This window comes from Egretta garzetta, unplaced genomic scaffold, assembly GCF_000687185.1.
Source record: "Egretta garzetta isolate BGI_Z169 unplaced genomic scaffold, ASM68718v1 scaffold1532, whole genome shotgun sequence".
NCBI classification, from domain to species: Eukaryota; Metazoa; Chordata; class Aves; order Pelecaniformes; family Ardeidae; genus Egretta; species Egretta garzetta.
The window spans coordinates 7,203-23,967 of NW_009258931.1; the positions used below are offsets into that span (position 1 = coordinate 7,203).

Below are 16,765 nucleotides of genomic sequence, written 5' to 3' on the forward strand. Positions count from 1 at the left end.
GTTGGATTCCTATCCCCAAGAATTTAACTCCAGTATCTCCACTAGAAACCAAAAAGCATCTGCGATTGCAATTGTCTCAAATCTTTGCCGGGGAAACAGAAACACAGGTTTGTGATTCTGCTACCACCAGTCCTCCTCCCACCTCCCTGGGATATATTGCATCCCGCTATACCCAGAGCACGCACCAGGAAGGCATGGTCTTAAGAACACCCTGAAATCGTTCATCACTGATCTGAGCACTGAAACGGAATTGCCGTCTGGTTTGCAGCTTCCCTGTGGCGAATAACAGTTTGCTGCCAAAAAAATCTCTCTCTCATTCAGGGTGAGAAAGCCTTGGCCTTGACCCTGTCAAGGCTTAACTAACAAGTTTCATTCTGTGTTGCAAGATACTGAACTGGAAGTGCTTAGGAGTAGGAAACAGCAATGATAAAAATTAAGTTTAACGTGCTTACATTCCTAGTTCTTACAGGGCTTCCATCTTTCTCAGATTCGTCTTAGCACCACCTGTAGTTAGGACCTCCAGGCCAGCAAACATGCACCAAAGGAACCTCAGCGTCTTGTCCATTCTTGGACAAATCCTCTAGAGGCTCACGCGTATCCATCTACCACAAGCTGCCCACCAACAGACTCACTGAATTCCACATCTCTGCCGGGCCACTCTAAAGATACCCCGTTTGGTGGTGTGGGAGCTGATTCAGTTCAGGATGCTCACAAGACAGCTAACTGAGAACTTCCACGACAGCTGTTACGTTTGGCATGCTCCGCTCATGCCAGTCGGGTTAGGAATGCCCAGGTGCACACACAAATTTCCCCTACAGTTATCAACGACACTGAGCATTCGCTCATTTTAAGCCATACTTTAACATGCTGAGACAGCATGCTAGTCTGGGACAACCTGCTCTGGTATCACATCGTGCACGGTTGCCTTCAGAAAATGAAGGCAAGAGGATGCGAGGGCATCTTACAGCCTCTCTCTTTCAGAGATGCTCAAGGATGTGAAAGAACATCCTTGTCCTGACTGCACTAAGCACTTCAAATACTCAGGTACAGGTCATACCTCAATAACACGGAAGCTTTTTTCACCAAAAGCATCTGGAATAATTCTCACCTACCCACTTCCTGTAAGACACTTGAGCTTATTTGGCCAGTAGACCACAAAGCTGGGAGGTCAGGTGTAAATATCACATAGCACTTCCCAGGGAGTAACTTTTGCCTTTTGCTTTTTACCTCCTCTAGCACAGAACTGAGGACAATTCCAAAATTCAGGTAGTATCTGACATTTGGGACCTATTAGTAGAGATGCATGAGGGACATGGTTTAGTGGTGGCTGGGCTGGGTTAGGGTAACGGTTGGACTTGATGATCTTAAAGGTCTTTTCCAACCTAGACAATTCTATGATACTATGAGATACAGCTAATAAAAAAGCAATCCTTCCATCAGCTGTGTTTTGGCATGCATGGTTGCATTTCTGACCAGTTCCAACCTTTACTTTTCACCCCATCCAGAAGAAAGCGAGGCTATTCAGTTCAGAGGCAGAGGAGTACGCTCCCTGGAAAAGTCATGACAGGGCATTTATAAGCATGTTTAGAAAACAGATTACTGGCAGGGAAGCCCCAGGTGGACAGAAATACCTCCAGGCAGAAGCTGCTGTTCTGAGTCACTCCCCAATTAACCAACACAAATCAGCAAGATCTCCAGCACGGCAATCAGGCCTGACCTGATCACTGTCAGACCTCCAAAGACATTTTTTTCCCGGTTAGTTAAAATAATAGAGTCAACAGTCTTTAATGCTTCTTAGGTGCTCACCCTCTCCCTCTTTCCCCTTTTTTAACCCCAATTTGCAAAACCAAGCAGCAGGTACAGTCAGCTATTCCCTTCCCCGCTCATTCTGCTCTTCCCTCCTCTTCCACATCATCTGCAAATTGCACCAGGGAAGGATAGGAGCAACCAGCCTTAACATTTCAGTGACACATTTATGAGTCCCAGAGCTGAAAACCAGCTACCAGAATGGAAGCACTAGTGAAAAAGGCTTCAGGCTGGTCTGCTCCCAGTTGTAACCCTGGGCAAGTCAGTCCTGCAGTGTTTCATCCCCTCTGCGGAAGGGAGAGGACAGTATTTCTTACTCTTGGATGGGCTGTGAGGATAACACCAGAGAGTATGCGCAAATTACGGGAAAGCAAATTAAATTCTTCAAAGTAGAGAAGGAAGCGGATGATTCGGGAGAAGAATTTCTTTGTGCGGGGAACTCCAAACTGTCTGCAGCACAGGGCTGTAGAAACAACTTTGCTGGCCTTAGGGTTTTTACCTTCATTTTGGCACCAGTGAATGAAGACCAGCACTAACCCAATGCAGTCAAAAAGCACTTGTCCCACACCTGCTGGGCATCACATTGCTGGTGATGCAGGCGTCATGAGTGGACCTGAACAATTTGATCCAAACTTCCCCCTGTGGTAACAGGGATGACTTTGTCCCTGAAATTGGTCATGAAAGGGGATAGTTTGGGCGCTTCGGTACTGGCTCGAGAGCTGAGCTGAGAGCAACCAGGAAATTCCAGTGCTTTACAGAAGCAGTGCACCTCAGTTCCATTTCTGGCATTTTGGTTTGTCTCCCCCATTGAAATGGCTTTTTTTTCCCCCTCCCTCCTTACTTCTTCCCCCATAGAATATGGCAGTTTATGGCTTTTATAATCTTTAAATCATTCTGCAGAGTTTTATTTCTCTCCGACACCTGTAGCTAGCTTGACTCTCCCCCCCACCCCACCAATGCTACATCTCTAACTTCTCATCATTCTTTATCTTCAAGTCAAATGCCTTAGCTCAGCTTTTCACTTAGGTCAGAGCATTATTCTGAAGCTCAATCCAAAGTCTTGGAATCAGGTGAAAGTGTCTATTGATTTTGGCGGACTTTGGGACCAAGGTTATTGGCTGGTATTTTTGAACACCAGAGCTAGGCTTCTGATGGAGGTCACCTCCCAGAAGGGTCGGCTGGGCACAGGGAGCACTTTCCAGCCTGCCCTTTCCATTTAGAGACAGAAAGGAGATTTTAGCTGGTCCCTACTACTGTTAGGCTACGGGACAAAGGTGGAAAGGTTGAAGAAGGGAACTCCTATTTTTGACTCTTTTTTCTGCCCAGTCTTAGAACAAGTCTTGAAAATAGGTAAGAAAAATATGAAGATATGTAGGAAAAAAGCTGAGTTTCCTGCTTTCCCAGCCTCAGGAGTATATGGGATAGGATTTATTTCATAAGTTTCATCACTCAATTAGATTCTGCTGCTGAAACTTAACATCTATTATCACATGTTTGAGAGACTTCAGTAAAACATACCCAACTTTCAAGGCATGTACTGACTAGAAAACATGCAAGCAGTCTCATAAAAGATTTAATGGGCCTCTTATAGGGACAAGCAGTCGTATACCACAGCACGGTAGAAATGACAAGAAGTCTTATCATATGTATCGGTAACTATCAGCTCTTCAAGACTGTTAAACAGCTTAGCATCTTTCAGAGTAATGAATAAAGCTCATTTTTGGTCTAAGTGCTTTTTTGAATGGGGTCCTAGCCACAGCAAAGCAAGCGCTTCAAAGCAATTGCTTAAAGTTCTGATATACGACCAAGTTTTTGGTTTGGTTCCTTTCCAAGACATTTTACTTGGACTTATATGGAGATAGAATTGCCTATGGATCTCAGATATGGTTCTAGACTAAAGAAGAGTTAAGGTAGCATTCAGTCTCTTACAGAACAAGAAGAGAGAAAGGCAGCCTCCAAAATGAAGAGTCGCTACTTTTTACTCTGCTGTGTTAGTGCTGGGATCTACAGGTCTGGCCAAAACATCCAGTACTATTTTTTGTATCCGCAGTCATGCCCTCTCTTGAATTGCCTCCAGGCAGCCGACTTTCAGAGGGTATTTATATCCTAGTGGGGATTTGCACAAATTCCTCTCTGCCTACGTTCTAAGGGAATTAACAGGATTTAGGTATTTAGTTGCTTAGAAAAAATTTCTTGAGGTGCCTTTCACCATATGTCTAGATAGCATCCCAGATCTCACCATTCACTTCCTACAAGATAAGCAAATCCTATAGTAGAAGTCCTGCACTGAAGAGTGGCCACAGAGATAGAAGTCAGCCTGGCACCCCTCTTTCACAGCCATGGGGGGGGACAACTGCAGAGGAGGACAGTGCTGGAGATGGATGAGAATGGCATAATGAGTAGAAAGAAATGGCTTGCTCCTGAATCTCACATAATTACTGTTTCCACTCCAGGATGCATTCCAGGCGTTCCATATCAATCCCACCTTGGTGCAAAAGTTTCTCAAGCCGTTGCTTATTGGAGAGCTTTCTCCAGGGGAACCTAGCCAGGACCGAGATAAAAACGTGAGTATTTGGTTCTGAGCTGGGGTTTATGATGGGTTCGTTCCACCATTTTTTTCCTCTTGGGATGTCCTCCAGGTCAGAGGAAGGCAGATTATAAAGGTCTCTTCACTACAGACAGCTCCAGAGAGGGAGAAAAGTGCTCAGTGACTGAACATCTCCACGTAGCAATGTGCACATCCCTGTATAAATTGTGTGTGGGAGGGAGGCGACACATTCAGACTGGCTGTACAAGCCTTGCCTTTCCCGTAGAGCCACCAACAGCTGATTTCTAGCAGCCCATTCCAGGTGCCCAATGCTGGACTGATCCCATACTGAAGGGAAATGGGAACTGGGAAATGTGTGCCACTCTTGTCACTGGTGTCCCTTCTGCTATTCCTTCTCTGATGACCAAGCTCCAAAACACATGTCATCGCTTGCCTGTTATGGGGAAAGGAGAGGAGTGGGCAAAGAAGTCTGGAAAGACTTCCAAACACATTGCTCACCACCTCAACAAGACTTGCCTCTCTTTCACTCTTTGCTCTGCAGCTCCCTTTGACAGATTAACTCCCAAAGAAATACCTCTTTGAGACTCCAACTGGCTTATCCTGCTGAGCCCAGTAGCACCAAAGCTCTGGAGAGCAGCCATATTTGTGCCATGCACTGCAGGAGCAGAAGGCACCTATGGGTGAGGTGAACCAGATGCCTCATTTCAGTGGCCGTGCTTAAGGAGCAGCAACCCAGCAAGTACCTTTTCCACTCACTCCGCATCCTCAGGGCAGCTCTGTGTCCCTTCCAGACAGTCCATTCATTCATTATTCAGGCACAGCGCATGGCGTGACGAGCTCTTGCCACGAAACTCAATCCTGTCCCGTTGTTTGTGACTGGCCATGATTATGATATATCCGTATCACACACAATGGAAGAGCCGACGCTAACCCACATTAACCCAGGAATGCTCTTCATGAATGGCTGCACGGTAGCTGACCCACATATTAAATAGACGACGGGTGCTCTGATATTGGGTGCTCATCATCAGAGCTCTGGAATTATGCATAAGTAATAGGACTGAATAATCTCCTTCTCCAGCTGCCTCTTTAATACTTGTAAAGCTCATTCAGACCAGAGTCATCAGCTGATGTAACTCCCAATGGCGCCAGGTAGTGCCCCTGATTCACAGCAGCAGGCTTGAGTTACTCTCCTGGCTCAAAGCACAAAAGGTCAGGATGTGGGCTCAGACCAGCTGGGATGTTTATTCATAGGAAAGTTCTATGAAAAGCTGGAATACAAGGTGAATATGGAGACAGGTCCTTCCTTACTTCTGGAGTAGCCAACCAATGCAAGAAACAGCCAGGGTCCTTCGAATGGGACTTGGCCTTCCTTTCTCAGACATGTTCAGCCTTACTTATAAGCTGCATATGGTGCCTTGCGTGTCTATTTTGCAGTCCCAGCTGGTGGAAGATTTCCGGACCCTGAGGAAGACAGCAGAGGACATGAACTTGTTCAGAGCAAATCCTTTGTTCTTCTCCCTTTACTTGGGCCATATTATTGCAATGGAAGTTTTGGCGTGGTTAATGGTTTCATACTTCGGTACCGGCTGGATCACAACTCTCATCCTTGCCTGCATCCTCACAACTTCCCAGGTGAGTAGGCACAGAGCACACTGGCTAGGCAAATCACTCAGGAGAAGACCAGTATGCTGAACTTCTCATATGAGATTAATGACCAGTGCAAAACATTTACACCGTGAAAAATACTCACAGGATACCTGCCACTGTGGTGCCTTCTGGCCATCCCTACCCACTGCTGACTGTGGCTCACACATTTTTCTCACCTCTTTGGCCTTTCCTTCCACATGTTGGTGGACTTGGTAGCGTCAAGTTTACAGTTGGACTCGATGGTCTTAAGGGTCTTTTCCAACCTGAATGATTCTATATATTCCCCTCCAGAACAAAAACAGAGATCTTCACCTTCTCACTTCAGTGACTCCCCCTCTTCCTCATGCTCACAACTTGCCTTCTATCTCCATTTCCTTGTGTGTTTAACTTTGATTTCAAACACCTTTCTAACTACCTGATTTCCCTTCATTCCAGGCCCAGGCAGGGTGGCTGCAACATGATTTTGGACACCTGTCTGTCTTTAAGAAGTCTTCCTGGAACCACATTGTCCACAAGTTTATCATTGGACACATGAAGGTAAGGGACATGATGGACCCAGGGCACTGTGGCAACTACTGCAGTCACTTTGACTACGTCAAAGTCGGAAACTGCAGCTCTGATCCTTTCTGCAGTGAGTAGATGCGCAGAGGAGAAGTTAGTGACCATTGCACGTGGAGCTGTTGTGCGGAAGAGATAAACCAGCATAACCATAGCTGTTAGAGAACACAGTAGTTCCACAAGCTTCAGTGCAACTGCACCGATTTATAGGAGCTGAGAACAGGGCTTATTAAATCACATAAACCCCTATTTTAACACCATATTTTTGCCATGCCCTCCACCTCCTTCACATTAAGGTATAGTATTTTTCAAGCGTCCCATCCTGCTACATCCCATCCATTCAAGATGTCTTCAGAACTTCTATCGTGGGCAAGGTCCGGTGCAGTCCAGGCATTTCAGCATCCCCCTGCAGTAGGAACTTACAGGGGGTGGATTCAGTCCTTATTCTTCTATCTGCCCAGGGTGCCTCTGCAAACTGGTGGAACCATCGTCACTTCCAACACCATGCCAAGCCCAACATATTCAAGAAGGACCCAGATGTCAACATGCTGCATATTTTTGTCCTCGGAGATACACAGCCTGTTGAGGTAAGGCAAAGTGGGTAAAATGTGGAAAACCATTCTCCTAAAGGGCTTCAGAAAATGCTTGTGCAAAACCAAGAGTTGGCTAGTATTGGTAGACATGTCTTACATGGTCAAGACTTCCAGGAATGCTAAAAAAGGAAATGCTTCATCGAGGGATTTCATCTATGTTGTCTGACATGAGTTTGGCCATCACACCCTCCCAAACCTTGGGCTGAAGAGCAAGATTGACCGTATAATTCCCTACTCATTTCCTGTACTGACTATGGGAAAAAGTGGCTTGGGGTAGCTTGGGAAAAGCAATCATGATAGGACCAGAAAGAAAGTAGAAAGTCATTAAAGAAAACTTCATCCTGCTGGCTTGAAATATCAACATGAGGGGAAAATACAGTGTTCCTCAGTACTTCATCAAGAACATTTCAAAACTGATCTTCTATTTCCACAGAAAATATCTGCCAATATTAGTCCAGCTGTGCTCCAGACAACCTGTACAAGGTCCTCACCACTGGAGCCTTTCCCCTGCAGTTAAGGGGATATTGCTTCCATAAGCAATCCTTCCTTACATTTACTACTTACTGTTATGCTGCACATGAAATAACAACCTGTGTGGAGGTATTTTAATTCAATCTTTCCCTCTAGAGCCAAAATATTTACTGTCTGTTGTATAAAAACCTACACAAAGGACATAAACCATCCCATCCTTGGTCTTTTTTGCAATGGAACAAGGATTTCTAGTTTTAAAAACAAAACCCAAAGAAAACAAACAGAGGAACATCTGCAGCAAGCACAACACAGGGGAATACAACATTAAAAAGGTAATGGTTTCTCAGCCAGCTTTTGTACTACCGAGAAAGTAAATCCCAAAACATGTAGGGGCCATATGGTATATGGACATGTATAAAGAATGTCTCGCACACATGGAATTTTCAAGAGGCAGAAGGGCTCTTACAGATGGCTAAACTGAAAGCCAGTATCCAGAAGGTGTAAATCAGTATCATGCTCTTAAATGTCTGGGTACCACTCATTGGAAAATCTTGTGCCTGATAACTGGGGGTAAAAGCAGACCATGGTTCTACCACTTAAAGGGAAAAGTAAGAATGTAAACGTTTATGACAACAAGGAAAACTATATCTCTGTCCTACAGAATATCTGAAATGTTAGGCCAGCATCAGTCTATCCCAATTCTTTTTCACACTTACATATAATCCATTTCCAGATGATGCTAAGCACACAGCCCCTCAGAGCTCAGACCAGAGTGAATGATGTGGCTGATTTATTGGCGCTACAAGACTTACCTTCATTGGGAAGTTGCTATGCTAGAAGCAAAAAATACACGTTCACGGTAGTCCAGGTTCTCCATGCATTAGCTCCTTGTGCAGACGCTCCTGGAGCTCAAAAAAGACACTTTTGTATAGCACTAGAGATTTCACTAAGGACATGAGGTTAGGAGACCAGGTGCTCTTGGCTCCCTCTTTTCACTGAAAAGAAACGGGCACCTGCAAAAATGCCACAACCCAAGGTCTGAACCTGTTTGGAGAAACTTCTCCGCAGCTGCTCTTTGTAGGCGGCCCATGGTAACACAGGAGTCGCTACAGAACAGCTCTCAATGACAGCTCCCTGTTTCCTATCACTGACATGATAAACTAGCAACATGATCGATTTAAGCATGTCTGTGTGACTTGCTGTAGTACCAGCTAAGGACCACGCTAGTTTTCTCACTGTTGGTAAAGTAAACTTTTACAAAGCCTGGCTAATGGCTGGAATTCATGGGGGCTGATGGCTGCAGAGGTCAAAAAGAGTCAATGGCTGGGACATTTTGCATGGAAGACTACCCAAAGATCATTGTCTTGCACTGGCATCCTGTGTAGTGACTTACCAAAGGCGAGACTTTATGCCTATCACATTTGTATTGGTAATGATGGAGATGATAGAGGCTCTTAGCACAGCCACAGGCATGGCAGAAAGTGGAGAAATGCATTAAAATGCCACCAGGCTCTCAAGTCAAAAGACATTATCTGAATATCAAGCCAGAAGACTTTAAAAAGGAATTTACACCCAGCACAATTGCAAAGTCGAGGTATTTAACCATACCAAAACACTTTTTACCTTCACTGTGTGGGGATTTAGTCAAAACTCCCCTGTCAATAAATAAAGAAGTATTGCAGAGAAACTTCTCTTACCTGTGAGTGTCAGAATCCAAGCCTGAGCTTTCTCCTCTGTGTCCTGCAGTATGGCAAGAAGAAGCTGAAGTACCTGCCTTACAACCACCAGCACGAGTACTTCTTCCTCAGTGAGTATCTTCCTTTTTCCCTAAATACCAGTTGACCTTTCCAGTCCCTACTGTGTTAGCAGAGCAACTCCTTAAGCCTCAACTCAGCCTTCCCTTCCTCAGGACCGCCCATCCCCTGTGCGGGTCCCCAAATCAGTTCAGTGTATTCTCAATGATATCCAAAGCTTCTCAAACATTGCCAGCACGGTCGTGTAAAGCAAGGCAAACAGCTGAGACTGGGAAACAGCTTCTGTGTGAGGTTAAAAATGCATGTTGCCAGCCAGTGCTCTTTGATAAGCCAAGATTAATGGGTGTGAAGCAGAGCGTCCTTTCCTCACAGAAAGGCAATCACCCCTTATCACCAGCACCTCACCTCTCTCACCGGGCTTTCCCTAGAACCAGTCCTAAATCACTGGCTCGCTCTCATCTCGCATGCCTCTCCCCCCCTCTGATGGCCAAAACATTTCCCTTTGCTTTGCAGTCTTCCCGCCTCTGCTCATCCCTGTGTATTTCCAAATCCAAATCATCTCGACCATGATCAGGCGCAGGTTCTGGGCGGTGAGTGAAACATTCCCTCGATCTTTATGGGATCCAGCTGGCTCGTAAGAAATCACGCTTGAGTAAGGAGGGAGGACAGTGGGCAGGGATCGCACTGTGCTGTGTTAATTACCCAGTGTCCCTAACATCACCAGCAAGGACACATGATATGAGATAGGCAAAGAGATGCCTAATGTATTCTCTCTTCCCCTAGGACCTAGCCTGGGCCATCAGCTACTACATGCGCTACTTCATCACATACATCCCATTCTATGGCGTTCTGGGATCCCTGTCTCTCCTCACTTTTGTCAGGTAGGAGATAAAGGGTCTCCCTGCTGCTCTCCCCTCCCTCCAGTGCCAGACGAACCAAGTCTCAGCTCTGCTGTGCCCCACAGGCCTTCCCTATTTAGGTTCTCTGCAGTCATTGACCTGACTGTGTGTTGTCTTGGATATTACCACTGCTTTACTTACCTCCCATCATCTCCCAGTTCTACCTCCTCTCAGCAGAGATGGTTCTGGTGCTCAGCATCCTCCTCTGCCCTTGTGATGGTCCCACCAGGATTGTCCTTTCTTTCCGTGCTTCCAGTTCTTACGCACTGCCCAATCCCAATGTATTTATGCATTTTTTCCGCTTTGGTCAAGGCTGGACCCTTCCAGAGTCCCTCAGGCCACCCTCTTCCCAGCTTACTGGGAAGGCAATTCATGAGCCCTCCTGAGCACTGGACATGCTTCCCCCATAAGTGAAATGTTCACCACATCTCTCAGCGTGGAAGATGCATGGCCTCTACACTACATGCACGGATCATTCCTTCTGCACAGAGGTTGGGATCTCAGAAAGCTGTTTCACACCACGAATCAAAGTGTTGCTACCTCTATCCTCCCATCTGACCCCTCCAAAGCACCTCCTTCAGTCTGTGGAGAAATGCTTCTTGTGTCTCTTGTTCTTGACTGGTCTTCTGGCCCCTTACCATTACCAGGCTTCGTGATTTGCTGCTCTTCATACAAAACCAGTATTAGTCAGTCAACTGCCGCTTGACTGATGCATGGAGAGTTCAGTGAGAGACCTAAAAACATGGACCACAAGCATGAGCTGCCAAAATGAATGGGGCAGGGCAGGGCTTGGGATGCTTACACCCTGAGTGGTTACAGTATTGCAGATGGCAGCACCAAATTCATGCTTTCTATCAGGAATTTCTATTCACGCTAGAAATTCATTAATTTCTATCCTGTGTGCAATAGCTGCAACTTATCTGCCTAATACCAAAGGGTGGCATTTAGTCCCACAGTCAGCATTAATTTTAGGAAAATATTTAATCACAGTGAAAAATGTTTTCTAAAAAAAAAAAAAAATAATCATTTTTCTAGTAAAAAGAAATGGCAATAGATGTACAAAAACCTTCACGGCTTAAGTTTCCATAGTTTCAAAACACTTTGGACCTACAGGAAACAGGAGATTCAAAAGACATACATCTGTATAAGTGCCTCACCAACCTTTTTGGTCTGAAATCAAGCAGAAAAACTTCTGATAAGTGACCTATTGTTTCCAAAACTTTCGTATTTTCATTAAGCTAAAAGTGCAAGAAGAAAGGCAAAATTGCAAATTCAGATCATCTGCTCTTTCAGCAAACTAAAGCCTAGAACAAGGATGCTTCTGGGCAGCTACCTTGTCAACATACATCTAGGTCTCAGCCCAGAGAAGCTACTTTGGGTAAATAAATAGAAGAAAGTGCATTTCTGTAGCCAATTGTAGAGGCGCTAAGCCCGCGGTTGTATACCATAAGCAATAAAACAGCCGCTCCAAAGCAATACGCAGCCCAGCACAGAGTTGCGACTTAGGGTAACGGTACCGAGAGAGCAAAGGGAAGCAGGGATCTCCCGAGTGCTAAGCTCGACACCCAGAAGCTAACACCCATGGGCAGGTGGATTTTGAAGTTAACCTGTACCCAGCAAGCAATGGGAAAAGTGAAAACACTTCTGAGAGTTTCTAAATCAGGGTGCTTTTTTTCTTTTTTTAGGGAGTTGGATCACGTTTATTTACCGAAAGGCATGAGACGTCAATCCACTCCTTAGGGCAAGGGATAGCCCAGTAGGGTGTCCTCCTTGTATTTAATCGTAATTGCCTTAGTCCCAGAGGTTTAAAGAGGGGAAGGGAAATCCACCACAGAAGTGATTCTTTCCAGTTTCCATAGAAAGAGAGGTGTTTAATTCCATACCTTGGAGAAATCCTCTCTTTGCATGTTGCGTCTCCTGCTGCTCCCTGTAATCTCCACTCCATTTACTGTAATATAAATTGTCACAGTTTTTGTCTCTCTGTTTTGAAGGTTTCTGGAGAGCCACTGGTTTGTGTGGGTCACCCAGATGAATCACATTCCAATGGAAATTGATTGTGAGAAGCACAGAGACTGGCTAAGCTCTCAGGTAACTGGGAGGGGAGAGAATACTCCTGACCTACCCCCCAGGGCTGAGTTGAGAGGAGAAATCAGCTCAGGTGTTAATTAGTATAACTAGTATTTGTAGCTGTTAATGGGGTCTTGAAGGTGAGCTTTCAAAGTCTGACAGACAATTTCTCTCCCTTGTGCTAAAAACACTTTAAAAAAAGCACCAAAAGTCCTATTCAGGAAAGCACCTAAGCAGAGAATCAGAATGTTTTGGGTTGCAAGGGATCCCTAGAGGTCATCTAGTCCAACCCCCCTGCAGTCAGCAGGGACACCCTTAACTCGATCAGGTTGCTCAGAGCCCTGTCCAACCTGGTCTTGAATGTTTCCAGGGATGGGGCCTCCACTGCCTCTCTGGGCAACCCGTTCCAGTGTTTTACCACCCTCATTGTAGAGAATTTCTTCCTTATATCTAGTCTAAACCTACCCTGGTTTAGTTTAAAACCATCACCCCTTGTCTTGTCACTGCTGGCCCTACTAAAAAGACTTTCCCCATCTTTCCTATAGGCCCACTTTAGGTACTGAAAGGCCGCAATCAGGTCTCCCCGCAGCCTTCTCTCCTCCAGGCTGAACAAGCCCAACTCTCTCAGCCTGTCCTCATAGGAGAGGTGCTCCAGCCCTCGGATCAGTTTAGTAGCCCTCCTCTGGACCCACTCCAACAGTTCCATGTCCTTCTTGTGCTGAGGACTCTTTGTTTTGTGAACAGATTTGCTGAAGTCATGGGAGTGCTCAGGTGCTCACCTTAAGCTTTTGCTTAAGCACTTTCTGCAACTGGAATTTGTAGTCAGAGGTTGTGAGAGCGAGAGATTTGGGGAGGGGGGTTATAAGAGAGAGGAGGAAAATGTGCGTAGGATAGAGGGAGATCGGCTCTTTGATGCCAATGTGGTTTTACTGCGATCTTGGGGAAACGAGGAGCATGTGTCCCCTATGCTTACTATGTAGAAATCACAGCTTAGCCAGTTCAGGGCGCCAGAGGATTTTAAGAAGGACTGCCTAATTTTACTATTTCCAATTAATAGCAAAAGTAGCTAAGAAATATTTCCAGAATATTCAGATCTTGCACTTCAGGCAAACTGGGCAATAGCTAGATGGGATGGGGAAAGCAGGTTTTCTGTGTCCATATGTTTTTCGTCCCCCGTTTTCTACCTTGGTGCTGTTGTTAGCCATCTGATCTTCAAGGGGAAAGGCTGAGATTTAGGAGTCCAGATGTCCACACACTACTTCCTTGTATCGTCCCCTTTACCACTGGTCAAACCTGTGGTGATAACGGTTGACAGTAAGCCCTGAAGGAGGATTAAAACTCCCCTTGCTGCAACCAGCCATTGCAGCATGGCTGTCTTCTGCACTCTGACAGCCCGGCAGCGCAGTAAGACACGGAGCAGCCCCTGCCACAGGCAAAGAGGAGCTTCATGCTGGTTTTAGGGTCAGGCTTCAGTAATCTTCACAGCTGCCTTCTTGCCTTCACAGGTGGCAGCCACTTGCAATATTGAGCAGTCCTTTTTCAACGACTGGTTCACCGGGCACCTGAATTTTCAAATCGAACACCAGTGAGTATGGGCACAAAATCGCTTGGCCATTACTGGGTTGTCACAGCACTGAACCTGAGGCGAGAGAAAGTCTGCTAAAGGCACATGTGTGGGATGGGGTAGCATCTTTGGAGCACTACCATATGCCAAGGAAAGAGAGTCCTAGACTATGGGGGTCATAGTCTGCTTTACTACAGCCATTGCATCTTTCTCTCTTGCTACCAAATACTTCAGCTTTCACTCTCACCATTTCAGTTTGGAGTTTAATTAGGAGTCAGTGGTACGCATCTGCCAGTTACAATGGCTATGGACTGGTATCCTAAGGTAACTACTTCAACTTGAGTATCCATTTCAGAAATGTCTTCTCCCTGACTAAAAGCACTTCAGTGTTTTATAGCGTGGGACTAGGTATGCTGCTGAGTCCCAGATTCCAGGGAAGATATTAAAAGCAGGGCCATATGGACGATCTGTTGCCAGTGACAACACAAAATGTAAAAGAGACGGCATTTAGGGTAAGGCTGACTAGCTTGGAAGTCAGCTTAGGCAATATCCATTGAACAGCACAGCGCAAGGGGATCCTGAGTTCTCCCTTAACTGCTTCTCTGTTCCACGGGCTTCCAGAGGTGGGAAATCAGTGTGTTCAGTTTTCACAAGCCTCCTTGGAACAGAGGGCGGTAAAGCATGGATACCCCTCTGTGCCTCTCTTTCTTTTGTCTGCTTGCACAGCTTGAGGAGAAGGCATTAATAATTAGCCCCAGTGAGGAGGAAGGCAGAGATGCCCATCCCTTGGGGTTAGTCTCCAGAGTTTTCTCAGGTTTGTTTTCTCTTTCTGTATTCAAGCCTGTTTCCAACAATGCCACGGCACAATTTCTGGAAGGTGAAACCTTTGGTGAAGTCATTATGTGCCAAGTATGGAGTCCAATATGAAGAGAAGCCTCTTGGAAAAGCATTTGTAGACATCGTTGGGTAAGGTCCTTCTAGCACCATCTGCAGCTTGCAATTCATCAGTACATGAACATCCCATGTTTTCTAGTACAGAGTATCCAGGACACTATAGACCCTTCAGAAATACCATGTTGATATGTTATAATCTGGTGTCGCAAGGTTAACAATCTTCATATCGCAGTCCAAGGAGCACCTGCAGCAGTCTTGACCCAACAGCAGAAATGATACCACTCCACTGATGTAGTGGATGAATGCCAGGTGACAAGAGATGGGAAGCTGCTTCTCCACATCATGGGGGAAGAAGCAACTGTCCCCAAGAGCAGCTTCTGCAGCCAGAGCACTGCTATCAAAGTACCGGACACTTAGCAATTAGATGGGAACTAACCTGGTCTAACAGCAACCTTTTTTATAATACCTTTTTAAATGCTATTCTGACAGCTGATGATTCTTGCTTTTGGGAGCTGGCAGTGTTATCTTCAGGCTGCAAACTGAGATGAATCAAAGGGGAATGAGTCAGGTTACAGCCCACGCTGTTCCCCATTTTAGCCCTGCCAGCAGCAAAGGGCTATCCCCTATAGGCGTAGTTGCAAACCAGTCTAATAGCCCTCATCAGGCAGATTCCGTGTTAATGTTTCTGTCTCAGTTACACCAAGGGGAATAATTCATGACAGGGAACATGAGAAAGTATTCTGCAGTCCAGGCATCTCCACTCTCAAACCATTCTAAGTAGATGCAAATTAAAGCCATCATCCCCACCATGCAGAAGGGCTGAAAACTGGTTCAAAAGCTACCTTAGTCCTCTCATCCAGCTAGCACAGGCAAGTGCATACAACACTGAGACCCAGTGGGGTGATGCGCCGCATCCCACCGCACAGCACCCACATCCCTATATGAGTTCTCAGAAACCATCTCAGCAGTTACCTGCCCTCCCAGTAGAAGGATCGTCTCCCATAAATCATATAGAATCATAGAATCATTTGGTTCGAACAGACCTTTAAGATCATTGAGTCCAACCATACCTGTCCACCGCTAAACCCTGGCCCTAAGCACCTCATCTGCCCATCTTTTAAATACCTCCAGGGATGGGGACTCAACCACTTCCCTGGGCAGCCCCTTCCAGTGCCTGATAACCCTTTCAGTGCAGAAATTTTTCTTAATGTCCAATCCAAACCTGCCCTGGCACAACTTGGGACCATTTAAAGCTACATTTCCAGTCTCCAGACTGCATTCTGTTTTTCGGAGGACTTTTGGGCCCAAACCAGCTCAGATCTGTCATGCAATATTTGCAGAGCTGATGCAGATGGGAAATTCTGTGAGAATTCCTGGGGGGAAGTGGGGAAACTCCTTCAGAGGTGCAACATGCCGAGCCCAGGCAGTTCTCCTCTGCTGTTTATTCAGGGCCAGAGGGACTACAGTGGGCGTCAGGTGAAGTTCTTGCTCACTGAGTCTCAAGCTGGTCACTTTGGGGGTCTAAAGAGTGAAATACGTAGCTCTTCTTGCTGTATCTGCTATACTGGGGAATGACATTCGGTGTCCTAAGGATTCATGTTCAAATTCAGTAACAGGCGTTTTGTAGGAACAAAACAACAGCGGGAAGATTCACGGGACAAACAAACCTCTCTTAATTTTCTTTCCACAGGTCCCTAAAGAAATCCGGAGAACTGTGGCTGGATGCTTACCTCCATAAGTGAACATGAATCTGAACAGGGAGGTGTGAGTGGCCGGGAGGGATGGGGGGGTGCGTGGGGGGGAATCACGCGTGTGTCTCTTACTCTCAGATTTCCGTCTATGTCTACGTGCACAGTTGGAGGGGAGTTTCCCGTCTTGTGAACTGCTATGGACTTGGGCAACCTGTTTAATCCGGACAGATTTAAACTGGGCTTCAGAGGCTGAAAAGCAATGCTGGCACC

The 16,765-nt window shown here is 45.9% G+C and overlaps 1 protein-coding gene across 1 annotated transcript in view; it reads left to right on the forward strand.

Moving 5' to 3' along the window:
- Positions 1-16,546, forward strand: part of FADS2 (fatty acid desaturase 2) — a 17,910-nt gene extending 1,364 nt beyond the window's left edge. The window contains exons 2-12 of the mRNA XM_035889895.1: positions 4,260-4,370; positions 5,792-5,989; positions 6,440-6,541; positions 7,024-7,149; positions 9,373-9,433; positions 9,894-9,970; positions 10,164-10,261; positions 12,271-12,367; positions 13,852-13,931; positions 14,751-14,876; positions 16,495-16,546. Coding sequence (XP_035745788.1) covers positions 4,260-4,370; positions 5,792-5,989; positions 6,440-6,541; positions 7,024-7,149; positions 9,373-9,433; positions 9,894-9,970; positions 10,164-10,261; positions 12,271-12,367; positions 13,852-13,931; positions 14,751-14,876; positions 16,495-16,546 — 1,128 coding nt within the window. The remainder of the gene's footprint in view (positions 1-4,259; positions 4,371-5,791; positions 5,990-6,439; positions 6,542-7,023; positions 7,150-9,372; positions 9,434-9,893; positions 9,971-10,163; positions 10,262-12,270; positions 12,368-13,851; positions 13,932-14,750; positions 14,877-16,494) is intronic.
- Positions 16,547-16,765: the final 219 nt, after the last annotated feature.